Genomic DNA, 14,064 nt, shown 5'->3' on the forward strand with positions numbered 1-14,064 from the left:
TCCACCCTAGCTCATGTATTCTTTTGGTGGCTGACGTGCTCACCTATTTCAGAGTATACCCTGCATTCAAAAGTTAAGACGAGTTATGTTACTGGAACCTTAAGTAAATTAGAGAACACCACACTCATAGGTTAAAACAATATACTGTCTTAATCTAATTAGTACTACTAGTAATTTCCAAAACTGAATTTGATTTTCAATATGTACATGATCTCTTTGTAAACTTCATTTAACATGAATGACACAAACAGAAAAACATTCCTGTAGTCAAGTTCCCATTCCCATGCACAACTGTGGAGATGAACCATCTACGGTTTGAGGACTGCAATATTGCTTAAAAAGCAACTAAAACTGCTTTGGAAAGCATGATCTGTTAATGACAATTTTGAAGTATTTTTAACAAAGGGAGTGGATAGTTTTCCCAAAATTTCTAATTTATTCACACTATGCAGCCATATTTTGACGATTTATATAACAAGATGACTTAAACAGTGGTAGTCTTTTTTTTTTTTTTTCCAAAACCCCCCCATTCTTCAGACTTGAGTATGTGAATAATCAGCTTCACAGCCTTACTCCCAATAAATTTATAGTTAGAGAACAGAATAATGCTTCTTACAAACACCACAAACGTCTCGGTCAAGATCTATTCCTACGTGGATGGTGAATTCACTGGGTGAGTCAGCAGCTCATCTCTGGAACACCACGAGCAAATTCAGAAACGTAGCCAGGGAGTCCTAGCAAGAGGGATGCAATCTCTCTATACTGTATCTATGAACGTGGATATTACAACTACTTCGGAAAGGTCAATTTTAGGTATATGAGATCAAAACAGGTTGTCACAAGTTCCTTCCCAAACATCTTTTTGGTTCATAGCGGCTCAGGCCAAGCCGAGTCTGACAGTTTCTTCTAGAAGCTGTTCCCCCTTGAGGGGCGAAGGCAGACAGCGTGATGGAACTCGTGCCCGAGTGCTGACCAGCACAAGGGACTGGGGGAGCCAACTCAAGAAGCAAACAGCGGTTACATATTTAAACACCCCACAAAGACCAAGGCCCAGATGGCTGACAGCGCATTGCTATGAATACCCCCACTCATCACACACTTTTGTAAGTCCAAGGGTACAGGTTGCTAGTTACAGGGCACATACACAGCACATTTCTCTGACACATTTTCATTCTTCTGAGTCAAGAGCACTCGTGGCTGAAACCTGCAGCTCAGTAAGACCAAAGCAGCTTAGTATTTATTTTATGTGAGAGGCAGCCAAGTCATTACCTGAACACAGCCCAGAAGCAGTTGCATTAGGTGACTTCTGATAGCAGAGGTCTGTTAAACAAAGTCAGAACCAGACCCAACTGCAAAAAGCTAAGGTTAGGAGGTTTAACCATGCTTTTAAGTAACAAGCATTAACAGCTGAGCAAAATAGTGAAGAGCTTCTTGAAGTCTTTGTGTCAAAACTGCTATTCAAAACACAATAGAGAGCTCCAGTATTTATTACAGACTAGATGCACGAGTCAATTCATTACCGTGCATGGTCTACAATTAGCTGTTACTGCTGCGGAAAGCAAGCCTGAGATCACCGTGGACCACTCAGCTCTACAGCAATTGAGAGGATAGACTGAAAACAAACCCTCAAATTCTTATGTCACTATGCAGCTCCTGGAATATCCTTATTTTGAGTACTACATAGTATTTTGACTTCCCTTGTAAAGAATATAGTAAAATAAATAACTAGGGCAGGAGGACTGATCAGGGCTACAGAACAGTTCCCCACAAGGAGAGATTACAGGTGAATTTTTACTTATGGAAAAGAAATTGCCAAGAATATACAGGTTTAGGTCTAGAAAAATCACAAACAAGATGGCAGGCAGGAAACAACTACACACATTATTCATAAAACCCATCAGAAAGCAGAAAAGCGATCAGGCAGAAGACAGAAAAGAAACATACTTTTATGTAAAATATTGGAACTGCTGGCAAAGGACCCCCAAAATGAGTTAAAGAATTAGGCCACTTAAAGGGCAAGGCCATATTCAGAGATGCTCATAGTGCCTTTGGCTCAGGAAGCCCTTAAGCAACAGTCTGCTAAAAACTGGGAAAGCACTCGGTATTACTGACCACCAGGTCTCTGGGCTGGAGACACTTTTGCTCTGCCCCAGCGCAGCCGTTCTTCTGAGCACGTGCCTGTTAGTCGGCAGGCAGGCATCAGAACCGCTGCTCACTGCCTGACTGCTTCTAGCTAACATGAACCTGCTCATAGTAGTAATGTTAACAATAACAGCTGTTTTTAATAGGTCATTCTATTACATATCTATTAATATTTCTGGAAATAAAAAACAACCCACTGAGAAATTGTATATGCAGCTAAGACCCCAGCTCAATTCCTAATCTCACCCTCTCCCTTTTTCGCTATCAAAGAGCACAGTATTTTTATCAGCTAGGATGAAATAACACAAAGAACTGGAGATGTTTAAGATGGCATTTCCTGCTCACCATGTCTGAGATCAAACACTTCATTTTTTAATGTTTTGTTTTCACATTTATTGGTTTAATGTATTTCCATTTATTAAAGATGTAACTAAGAAGCTTTTTAACTTGAACAAAATATCTCAAAAGCTATGGGTTAATAAAATTTATGCTATTAAACCCATAACACAGTAAGGGAAGCATTACTCTAGATAAATTAAGTTTGTAGAATTAAACCATTATGAAGTACAGATCATTTCCAGTCATGTTTATAGAGAGCTATCAAAGCAGCATAACAAGTATCAGCAGAATTCTTTTTAAAAAACATTCTTTCAAATTAAGTTCTCCTGGAATTAACATATACTGTCAAAATGCACAAATCATTTTGAAAATGAGAAGTGCGTGGGACAAAAAAAACCACCAGCGTTTAAAGATATACCTCATGATGCCACTAAAACATTTTTAGCTGTGTGGTATAAGACAGAAATCTTATTTTTTCTCTGCAATATGAATTTATTTTCCATGAAAATGTTTTTGACTGAAAATGTTTTATTACATGAAAGCTTGCAGAAATAAATTCTGTTAAATACAGAAAACATTTTAAAAATGTGACATTTTTCTTAGAAAAATGTTGTGACAAGATTTAGGCAAAACTGATGTATTTCCTTAGGAATTGTTCTATTTTCTGTTATAAAACAGCTCAAATACATTTTCTACGTTTTATACAAGATGAAATATGATTTACACATGAAATGTGTAAGATGTCATATACCCAGCAACTGTGTTCATTCCACACAGTAAAAAAAAAAAAAAAAGTGGTCTTACAGCATCAACAATTGCATAATATACAACCACCACCTGTGTCTTTCCTACTGACCATGTCCACACTACTCCCTATTTCCAGCTGAAAGACTTGCAAAATTTTCCTTAGTTACTATTGAGATTCAGTGCCTTAACCAGATGATTTTGATTTATTACTCATACAATGAATGTTGAGCTAGTTGCTTCAAATGACTCCAGGTAGAACAATTTATAATATAAACTGCTGCAACTGATTTTTTTTTTTTTAAACTATGCCTCCAATAAATTTAAGCACTTCAAGCCATGTAGTTCAAAACTAAAAAGATTTGAAACACCTCTTATTTTGTTTTCTTATTTTTTTTATATACTGGGAAAGACGTTCCTTATTAAACACTTCCTTTGTAGGGCTAGAGCTGCAATCTATGACTTTAAAATCAAACTCATAGTTGAAAAAAACAACCTAATTTTTTCCCACAAGTGTAACTAGCTCAGGATGTTGCAATATTAAAAAACATTGTGAAAAGTAACAGAACAAGTTGACACACTTTCAAATGTGACATTTAAAACAGCAATATTGCTTTTCCAATTTTTAACTCTAGAAGAAAAAAAATCAGCTGGAGTATTTCCTGAAAATTTTGGTCAAACTTGCTTCCCTGTTTGCGAAGTTAATAGAATAAACAACTACAGAATGCCTGAAGCACTCATGCTGGTTTGAAAATTTTTATAAAGCCTTCTCATGTAGCATTCAGATTGCAATCTGAAATTGTTGCGTTTATCACCCTAGCCTCTCTATCTGACTTTCAACTTACAAGCAAAGTTAAACCTCCATGGTTTTTAGATGATAAAGTTACAAATACTTGAAACTAAGTGACAAAACCACCCATTCTGCTGAGATCTTAACAGGTTTATTCACAAAATAAACTGCTTCATCTTTCTGAAGGAAGAATTTAACAGAAATGCTCAATGCGATAATTATAAAAAAGTGGTACTGAAAATCTGAAAAAGTCTGATAAAATTTACAAATGCAAACTATCACTTTGTACAAAAGGTTTTTTTAAAGAAAGTTTAGTAACAGGTTTTAAAATACAGTTTTAACAGCTCAGAAATGCACATTTATGTCAAACTCTGGTTAGGTATTATTTTCGTCTGTATGGGGAATTCTCCCTTCGTCTGTCCTCATTCTTTCTTGATTCTCTGTACTGGTCAGAATAACGGTTGTACTTCTCTCGGTGTTTCTCTGAGCCATTTCTGTATCTGTCTTCTTGTTCCTCCTCTCTCGGACTTGAATTATTATGGCCTCTCTCTCCAGATTTTGATCTCTCTCTTTTTCTGCTGCGATGTCCATTATCTTTGCTCCAGTGTCTGTAATTTTCATCATCAGACAAAGAAGCCCTTCTCTCTGCTTTCTTTGGTTTTGAATTACCGTGTTTATTTACCAGATCCTTACTTCTTTCATGGTTCCGATCCTTGCCACCATGGTAAGCGTCTCTGTCATTGGACTCGTCTCTGTGATGATATTTTGATACGTCATCTCTTCTGTGCGATTCTCTCAAATTTCGATGATTTCTTTCTGATTTGCTCTCAGTATCACTTCTTTCCTCTTGCTGCCTCCTTCCCATTTTCTTTTCCAGTGATTTCCTTTTTCTGTCTTGTTTTTTCCTGGAAACTTTATCAGATTCTCTATTTTTCTTTTGCATTCTCCTTCTTTTGGCTTTAGGAACATCTGAAATTATAAAAAAATATGGAAATAAGGTTGCATTTTAATTTATTATGATTAACTTGTTTAACAACATAGAAAGTTATAGAGGTATTTTCTGTTGGAAAACTTTTGTGGGTATGTATCCGGACAAAGGTTTCAAAATAATGAGCTTTGATTTTATTGCTCCCCCCACCCCCAACTGTGTCATGCAATGGGGGAAAATTCAAGCATTTGTTAATTGAGCAGGTACTGATTTTAAATGTCTGTCTGCATTACAGGCTTTTTATTTTACATAAAGAGAAATTCTCCATAAAAGTGTGAACAGACTATCAAGCCCAAGAGTACTCTCTATTTTTCCTCTAAGCTTCAATATTTCTCAGTAACTCCACTGTTATTAACACAAGTACCTCATGTTAACAAAAAGCAAGGTCACAATGCATCAGCCTAAAACCTTAAGAGCATACAAATAAGAAATTAGGGAATATCCCTCTGCACTTCATCCCATTTACAATCACGATGCAGTTCAAAAAGAAACTTCCTCCTTAACTTAACAAAAACCCGAACAAACCTGCACTTGAATGCAAAACATTACTAAGCAGTCATATCAGTATTAAAACAGAGCAAGTTACTAAATGGGAATCTGCAAACCTGTTGATCCAAGAATTTTTTAGTTATGCAAGATACGCTTTCATATTTGAAGATTTAAAATTCTATCTGCTGACAAAACTCCAATAACCTTCCCCCCACCCCCGGTTATTTGTTTAAGAGGGAACAACTCAGATTTGTACAGATGTGGCTGCCACTCAGGAGTATCCATCAGCAGGGCTTTTATCCCTTATCTACCTGCAACTGTTGCCTGATCTTTGAGAAATTCTACCCATCATCATCCTCTTGCTAACTTGATACAAAAAGGCTAGGCATAGGCTGTAAAGTCATACATCAAAGCACTCTCACAAGTAATTCTTTTAGGAAAGATCACCCTTCCCAGACCATCCAGTCTCTTAAAATCCTTTAGTTTTCCAACTACTTCCTGGAAAAGCTTATCAATTAAAGGAGATTAAAAACAGCAGAGAGGGAAAAAAAATCTTCAACACTATCCTATGGTGAAACTAGAGTCATGCTGAGATGGCTTGAGACAGTGGTACTGCAGCAACATAACAATGGCCCTCTGGCTCACTTTCAGAAGAAACAGCCACAGCTTTGTCAACAATTTGAGATTAAAACTAACCTCTGTATTTCTAAATACACAGTAGTGCTCATCCCAGTGGAAGAGGCCTTACTCTTCCTGTTTGCTCTTTATAAGGAACCTCTAGATTTCAGTTGACCATATTCATCAGTAGCAGCCATTTAAGAATAACCATTCATTACTGTATAAACTATAGTATCGTATCAGCTGTTTCTAATCACCTTTTGAAAATATCACAGACAAACTGATTCAATAGTACATCAAATATCTGAATTTTACAGGAGCTGGCTAGCTCATGTCTGAACTAAGTCTCCCTGGCATTCTGATAAAATGTGATAATGGATCAATTCAGATAGATTTTAATGAATTAAAAGTTTTCTAAACAGTGTTTTCCCTATTATTTTACATCCACCAGAATACAGAAAAAGACCTGAGAAAGTAGATACAAAGACCGAAGCTGCTTTGATGACAGATTTTGTCCTCTGCTGGACCTGTTTTGGTTGGAATGACCTCTCCAGAGCAGTGTTGAGCTGAGCTAGCTGGTAAAGTTCCATACTTTAAGTGTCAGTAAGACAGTAATTTTTAATTTAGCTGTATGGTTGATTTCTCATCAGCAGGTTTTCTATTTTCTCTTATACACTGCACTGTTAAAACACTGAAACACTATAGCACATTCCTCCGAAAAATGACTTTCAACTCTACCAAGTTATTTTAAAGATTTAAAACGCTGCAAACACAGGAAGACTTGGAGTTATAACCAGTACTGTACCTCAACCAAGCTGACCATTAAAGAATATAGTTACCTCCAATTAGTGTTCTGACCACTGTATTTAAGTACACGAGAATCAGGAGGGAAAAAAAAAAAAGTGAAAGCAGGCTGCAAAGATATAAAAATGCAAGTTTTCGTGAATGTGTTCCTGAATGGAGGAAGGCCAAGTAGTAAAAGGGAAGGTCCTAAGCTTACAAAAATAGTGTTCATCATACTAGCAGACTGCAGACTCAGTTGGTTTGTCACTAAGGACTTACCTCTCTGTTTCCTATCAAGCAGCTCAGCAGAGCTGCAGCTGTCTATGCAGGAGCCATCTGGCTCTTTGCTGAACCAACACCTCTCTGACCCTGTTTAACTGTGCCTTCCTCTAGTGCTTTGTAGTCATTAATGTGATGACACACAAACCAGACTTTGTACAGTAAAACTGCAATGGAGAACAAAAAAGCATTTCCAAAGCATGAGCAGTTCACACTGCTTTTATTTTATTAATCAACATTTTTATTTCAAAGGTGTGTAATAAATCAAATTATCTTTGAATCAGCAAGCTTCTGTATTATAGAAAGTCATGCTGTGTTATCATCTGCCCACATTATATACAATGGGGGAGACTGCACACACTAACTCATACTAGCATGTACTTGATAGATTAAGCAATGTTTATGACACTTCACATCAAATAGAAGGTTCTACATCAGCAGGATGGTGTAAGATGCTAAACACTAATTATAATGCAGAACTATAAAATACTAAGTTGTCAGCAAAAGCTAATTTTTCCTTGGAGATTTCTCTATAGACAAGAACCTTCCCTGTATCACCACACACACTCTTCCTGAGGAAGAGGAATTAGAAATGGAGACCTGGAAGGAGAATAAAATTTAAACACAGCGCTAGAACTGAACCATGTAGTTTCCAACCCATGAAGTTAGCACATATTCACAGGGAAGGACACAAGTAGTATCAAGCTCACTCAATGAAGCCAAGCAAAGAAAAGAGTTGTAGGCATTAGCCTCTACAGTTCACCAGTCAGCATCCCACAGAGGTATTAATAGGGAATCACTCTAATCCCTCCATCCTCCACTAAACAGAAGTGATAGTACTGTGCAACACAGAAATGTTCCTCAGACTCTTAGAAACGGAACACAGTTTTTCTAAACTCCCAAATGAATTTCCATGAACAATATTAAATATTTTAAAACTTGTTTTTTAAAAAAAGGATTAGTTTTTAATGCAGGGAAACTATCACTGTCTAGCTAGTTTCTCCTCAAAACAAGCATACAGAGAAACAGAAATAAATAGGTGTATAGAAGTAAATAATAAAGTAGTAAATAGTTATAGTTAACCATAGCTACGGCTGTGTTTAAATACCTGAGTCACTGCTGTTGTCACTGCTAGATGAGGAGTCACTGCTGCTGGATGACTCTGAGCTACTGCTACTGCTGCTGTCAGAATCTGATGAAGAGTCTGTCTCTGAAGATGAAGAGGAATCTGATGACTCAACATCTTGTTTCTGTGTCATTATCATCTTTGGTGCATTTTTAAGATGCTCCCGTAATTCATCCCTAATTAACAAAAAAACCCACCTTGTTTTCACTTTTTTTTTTTTTTTTTTTGGGGGGGGGGGGGCGGGGAAGAGAGGGAAATTAAGTATCAAATCAGAAAAGTGTTCCTCACGTTAGTCCTCCAAGGCCAATAGAAGTGAAGAAATTGATGGCAAAGCGAGTATTTCTTGGGTTATCCCGAGGCATTAATCCCTCAAAGAAAGGCTGCAATGTTCTGATGGAAACAAACATCTAAATTAAACACCATGCCAGTTTAGCACTAATTCTCACTGACATTAATAAACTGAAAAAGAAACTGTATGGGTCTCCACAGGACAGCAAAAATTTTCCTCTTCATTTGTTTTTCAAAACTTTAATTGTTGGTATCTGTGATGTATCTGATCAAAATGCTATTTAAACAATTGCTCTTTTATGAAAACATAAACTTCTTCCACAGAAGAAAAATTACATATATAGTATCAAATTAGGACAACAGAAAGCCTGATTTTGTGAAGCCCTGAAGAGACTTATGAAATTGCATTAGCCTGTGAAAGCAGATTATAATACTTGTTGTCCAAGAAGTTCAAAGATCTAGGTATCTATGCTTAAATCTCAAACAGGGACCTAAGTTTAGTTTCAAGTTGAAGTTTACATGAGCTAGAGCATCTACTAAATCCTTCATCATACATAGAAGAAATCCCAATTTACAGGAAACAGCTTAAGCAACCGAAAGGAACACTGCCAGAATGCAATGTATTAAATCACCTACAGGCTTAAAAGAATGTGCTATTTACACTACACTTAAGGATAAGCAACTAATCCTTGAAAAACTGTTATTAGTATTTATGTGCTTTTTTCTAAGTTTTGTCAGAAAAAGATGCCACAGTAACACTACACAGATATATAGCTGAGAATATATAAAAATAGACTTGCACTTGGAAAATTCTTATAACAAGCTGAATGTCATTGAGAAAAAAAAAAGTAAGATACATCTTGCAAACAGGCATGCACGTATCTGAACACAAATGGATGGTAACACACTCAGCTTAATTGCTCACTCATTGCAATGACTAAATTGATACGTGCACTTATTCTTGAAGTACAGCAGCTACAGAACTACACTTAGTTGAACTTGAAAACAGAATACTTAGCCGTACTTTTTCAGATAAAGAAACTAATTACATTTACAGTTTTTAAAATGAAATTTCAACTTACTCATCTTTTAACCGTGTATTTAGATTAGGAAGTCCCATATATTCACTGAGTTCCTGAAAGAATATTTTGACAAAAATTCTACTGGAGGATGTGGTAGTTTCTTCACTCAGTATTATACATTCAAGGACCTGCAAATATTTAGAAAAAACCCTTTAGTTTAAACATAAATTATTTTATTTATCTTAAAAAACTTCCGTCCTCCTGCAATAACTAATAAAGATTTTATTTTTCCTTCCCCAGGAACATAAACTCTGTAATTCCTAGTTGAGATTTTCTTCTTCAGAAATTCTTTTCTACCATATGGGAGCAGTTTCTGATCATATTTATGCTACTAATTCTTTAAGGATTTATTTTATCCAGGAAAGCTCCGTAACAGAAAATCAGGTGTATGAACTTCTGGGAAGTTAAAGCTTTCTGACTTAAGGTCTAAAGGAGCAAAACGTACTGACTTCTGTGTGCCTGAAGTGTGACAATTAGACTAGGCTGTGAAACAAGAATAAAACAGTATGAAGAGTTACCTTGATATTTATTTCTTCATTTTTAATGTTATACTATTATATCTCAGAATGCAAGACCACCTTTATTTATTCATTTGGCACTAAATCACAGAAAGGCAGTATTTTAAGATTTTTGACAATCGTAAAACTTCTAATATATAATTTTAAAGGTTTCTTTAGGCTTGTTTTTTAAAGACAGTACTGCTATTTACATTGCTGATTAAAAGTTCAAAATTCTAAAAAAAGTACATTTTAATAAACCAATTCCAGCTGAGCTCCAGAAAATAAAAGCTTAAATCACTACTTAAGAATGAGGGAAGGAGGATAACGATGCACAAGGAGCAAAAAGAGGAGATGGAGCAACACAGAGTTGTTCAACAACGTCTCAGAAGATACTTAAAATAATCCATTTTGCTACAAATACAAGTAGTTCCAAATTGTAGAATAAATACGAAAACTAATGTATTGTATATTATTTCTGAATACCAGAGATAAATTATTGAAAAGGAAATCTAGGACAATATCCTTTTTTTACTTACACTCCATGGAATCGAATCCGTGTACAGTAGATGAGCAAACATCTTGGCAACATTTCTCAGTTTGTTCGTTTCCAAACGATGAATGGTATCATATTGTTCTTTGAAAATAGCTTCAAAGGACTCCATATATTCTTTTTTTAACATGCAGAAACGCTGAGACAACATTGTACAATTTAAACAACAGGATTAAACAAAATATTGAATATGCAAATAACCTACATGTAAGTGACCTAATGGTGCAAACATTTACCACAAGGTTTTCTTTTTAAATAACCCTTGGAGGAGAAGAATATACCTTCAAATGGGTACATTTTATTGCTTTCAACAGTTTGTCAGAAGAAGAAACTCATCTGCATTGCAAAGTACTAATTATCAGTTTTGAACTACACCAAATTATCCAGTAAATGCTTTTACTTCTGCACATGCAGTATTTTCACCTGATGTAACGCCAACAAATGTAACTTTTTTTCATGACATCATTGAACGACTATTTAAAATAGCAGCAGGGAACACAGCAGTAAGACATTTTGAACATAAACATTCCAAAGAACGTGGAAATAAACATTCATATTCTACTGAATGTGTAGATTCGTATGATTAGTGCTTTGTAACCGAATGTCAGCAGAAGTATTTCCTCAAATACAGGACGAGAAATACAAATCAACAAACCCACTACCTTTCAGCATAACTTGCTCCCTTGAGAAGACAAGTATTCTATCTTAACTATCAGACCTGTCAATATAGATACAGAAAACTTAGTAACTAAGAAATAATGGCAACTAAATTAGTAATTAGTTAAAGAGCTAGCTGTTTACTGAAAAACAAACAAAAACCCCACCCACAACCCTGGGACAGTAAATATTTAGTGTTGTGCTCTAAATAAAACCTACTAATGAGCAGCTTCGAATGCAGTGGTAAAAGAGTCTCCAAAATTAATCTTCAGCAGGAAATTTTCTGGTAACTCAGAATACTGTTACCTCTTTTTAGTACCATTCCTTTGTCACTGATTTATTGTCCATTAATTTGTCCATTAAAACTTAAGTTTGACACACAGAAAAGTAAATCAATGAAGTTATCTACCATAAAGCGCACATTCTGAAAACGGAACTCACCCCTGCCAGTAAACCGAAGAATTTCTCATATGTTCTTTGCTGAGCACAGCAGTCAAGTATCATATTGCAGAGTTCTTTCTGGTTTAAGATAAAAAAAATTCTTCAGGTAAACTCACTGTAGCATGCAAGAAGACACCATTAGTAAGTGCAAAAATATTGAAGAAAGCCTTACATGGATGCGAGCTTTGAAAGAAGAGCATTTACTTAAAACTTCATTGGCAACATAAGTAGTTTTCTGAATTTCTCAGGTTTCAGAAATTATCTGGGACACTAGTATTAACTTTACCCATTCAAATTTCTTCTTCTGCTCATACTAAAATTTATGAGCTAACACACTGTACATGTAACCAAAAAATGTAAAAAATAATTTACAAACTGACTTTACCACAGTGCCAAAAGGAGATGTAAGATTAAAAAGGAAAGTTTTTAGAGATTTTGTGGTTTTGGTTTAATTTATTGGGGAATTTTTTGTGTTTTTTTTTTTTCTTTTTCAAAAGCACCCTGCATTTATAAGAATGTAGATTCTTCGCAACTTCCAAATGTCAAAACAGCCAAGCCATTTGGTAACTCACGATACAATGTGCATACTTAGCAGCAGATTTCCAAAGTCAGAAATATCTGTAGATTTTGGTATATACAAGGTTCTTTTAATTAGATGTAATTATCATGACAAGCTCTGCTTACCGTAAACAAGCAGAAGGCAGTGCTTCACTGCAACTGCTTCACCAGAGCCTGAGAATGACATTCAGAAAGTCTAAACTCAGCCTTGGGAAGCCAGTATGCCTGGACTTCCTCTATAACCAAGAGAGTGAGAGGAACTGCTCTAAAGACACTGGTTTAGACTCATGTTCTGTTCTGAATCACCCTCTAGAAAAGCATCTCTCCTTCTTAGCTAGGGAGGTGCAGAGAAAGCCTAGCTAGACTAGCCTCCCCAAAAGTTTTATGCATCACCTTGCCTCCCCCCCCGACTACCTTCCATTTTTCCCCCTTCCATGGTGGACATGGATGCAAGCACCAGCTATGGCAGGCCTACAGAAGAGGCTCTCCTTCCACCAATACCCTATCAAACAGTTAGTCCCAGTATTTTTGAAGTACAGAATCACAGAATCGTCTAGGTTGGAAAAGACCTTGAAGATCATCCAGTACAACCATCAACCCAACACTAACAGTTCCCAATTGCACCAGATCCCTCAGGACTATGCAACCCGACTCTTGAACCCCTCCAGGGATGGGGACTCCACCACCTCCCTGGGCAGCCCATTCCAACGCCCAACAACCCCTTCTGGAAAGAAATGATTCCTAATATCCAGTCTAAACCTTCTCTGGTGCAACTTGAGGCCGTTCCCTCTTGTCCTATCGCTTGTTACTTGGTTAAAGAGACTCATCCCCCGTCTCTGCACTCTCCTGTCAGGGAGCTGTAGAGGGCGATGAGGTCTCCCCTCAGCCTCCTCTTCTCCAGACTAAACCCCCCCAGTTCCCTCAGCCGCTCCCCAGCAGACCTGTGCTCCAGACCCTGCACCAGCTCCATTGCCCTTCTCTGGACACGCTCGAGTCATTCAATGGCCTTTTTGGGGTGAGGGGCCCAAAACTGAACACAGGAATCGAGGTGCGGCCTCACCAGTGCCGAGTACAGGGGTGAGATCCCTTCCCTGTCCCTGCTGGCCACACTATTGCTGACACAAGCCAGGATGCCATTGGCCTTCTTGGCTACCTGGGCACACTGCTGGCTCCTGTTCAGCCGGCTGTCAATCACCCCCCCAGGTCCCTCTCTGACTGGCAGCTCTCCAGCCACTCCTCCCCAAGCCTGTAGCGCTGCTGGGGGTTGTTGTGGCCCAAGGGCAGCCCCCGGCATTTGCCCTTAGTGAAACTCCCCCAGTTGGGCTCAGCCCATGGCTCCAGCCTGTCCAGGTCTCTCTGCAGAGCCTCCCTGCCCTCGAGCAGATCAACACTCCCACCCAATTGGGTGTCATCTGCAAACTGACTGAGGGTGCCCTCGATCCCCTCGTCTAGATCATCAATAAAGATGTTAAACAGGGCCCCTACACCAGCCCTGGGGGACACCACTCGTGACTGGCTGCCAACTGGATTTAACTCCCTTCACCACCACTCTTTGGGTCCAGCTATCCAGGTTGTCTGGCTCCCTTTCTCCTTGTTCCCCAACACACCATCACCCCAAGATCATTACTGAACTGCCCTCTGGCAGCTACCTCCTCCTATTTCTTCACACACAGCAAACTAAGAACCAGGG

The 14,064-nt window shown here is 37.7% G+C and overlaps 1 protein-coding gene across 4 annotated transcripts in view; it reads right to left on the bottom strand.

The window, feature by feature from the left end:
* Nucleotides 1-374: 374 nt before the first annotated feature.
* Nucleotides 375-14,064, bottom strand: part of CWC22 (CWC22 spliceosome associated protein homolog) — a 36,965-nt gene continuing 23,275 nt past the window's right edge. For all 4 annotated transcript variants that reach the window (XM_074910978.1, XM_074910980.1, XM_074910979.1 and 1 more), the window contains exons 15-20: nt 11,817-11,894; nt 10,705-10,857; nt 9,669-9,796; nt 8,587-8,688; nt 8,281-8,474; nt 375-4,984 (exon numbers count right to left, since the gene is read on the bottom strand). In XM_074910978.1, coding sequence (XP_074767079.1) covers nt 4,398-4,984; nt 8,281-8,474; nt 8,587-8,688; nt 9,669-9,796; nt 10,705-10,857; nt 11,817-11,894 — 1,242 coding nt within the window. In that variant the 3' untranslated portion in view covers nt 375-4,397. The remainder of the gene's footprint in view (nt 4,985-8,280; nt 8,475-8,586; nt 8,689-9,668; nt 9,797-10,704; nt 10,858-11,816; nt 11,895-14,064) is intronic.

The sequence above is a fragment of the Athene noctua genome, chromosome 7 (genome assembly GCF_965140245.1).
Source record: "Athene noctua chromosome 7, bAthNoc1.hap1.1, whole genome shotgun sequence".
Taxonomy (NCBI): Eukaryota; Metazoa; Chordata; class Aves; order Strigiformes; family Strigidae; genus Athene; species Athene noctua.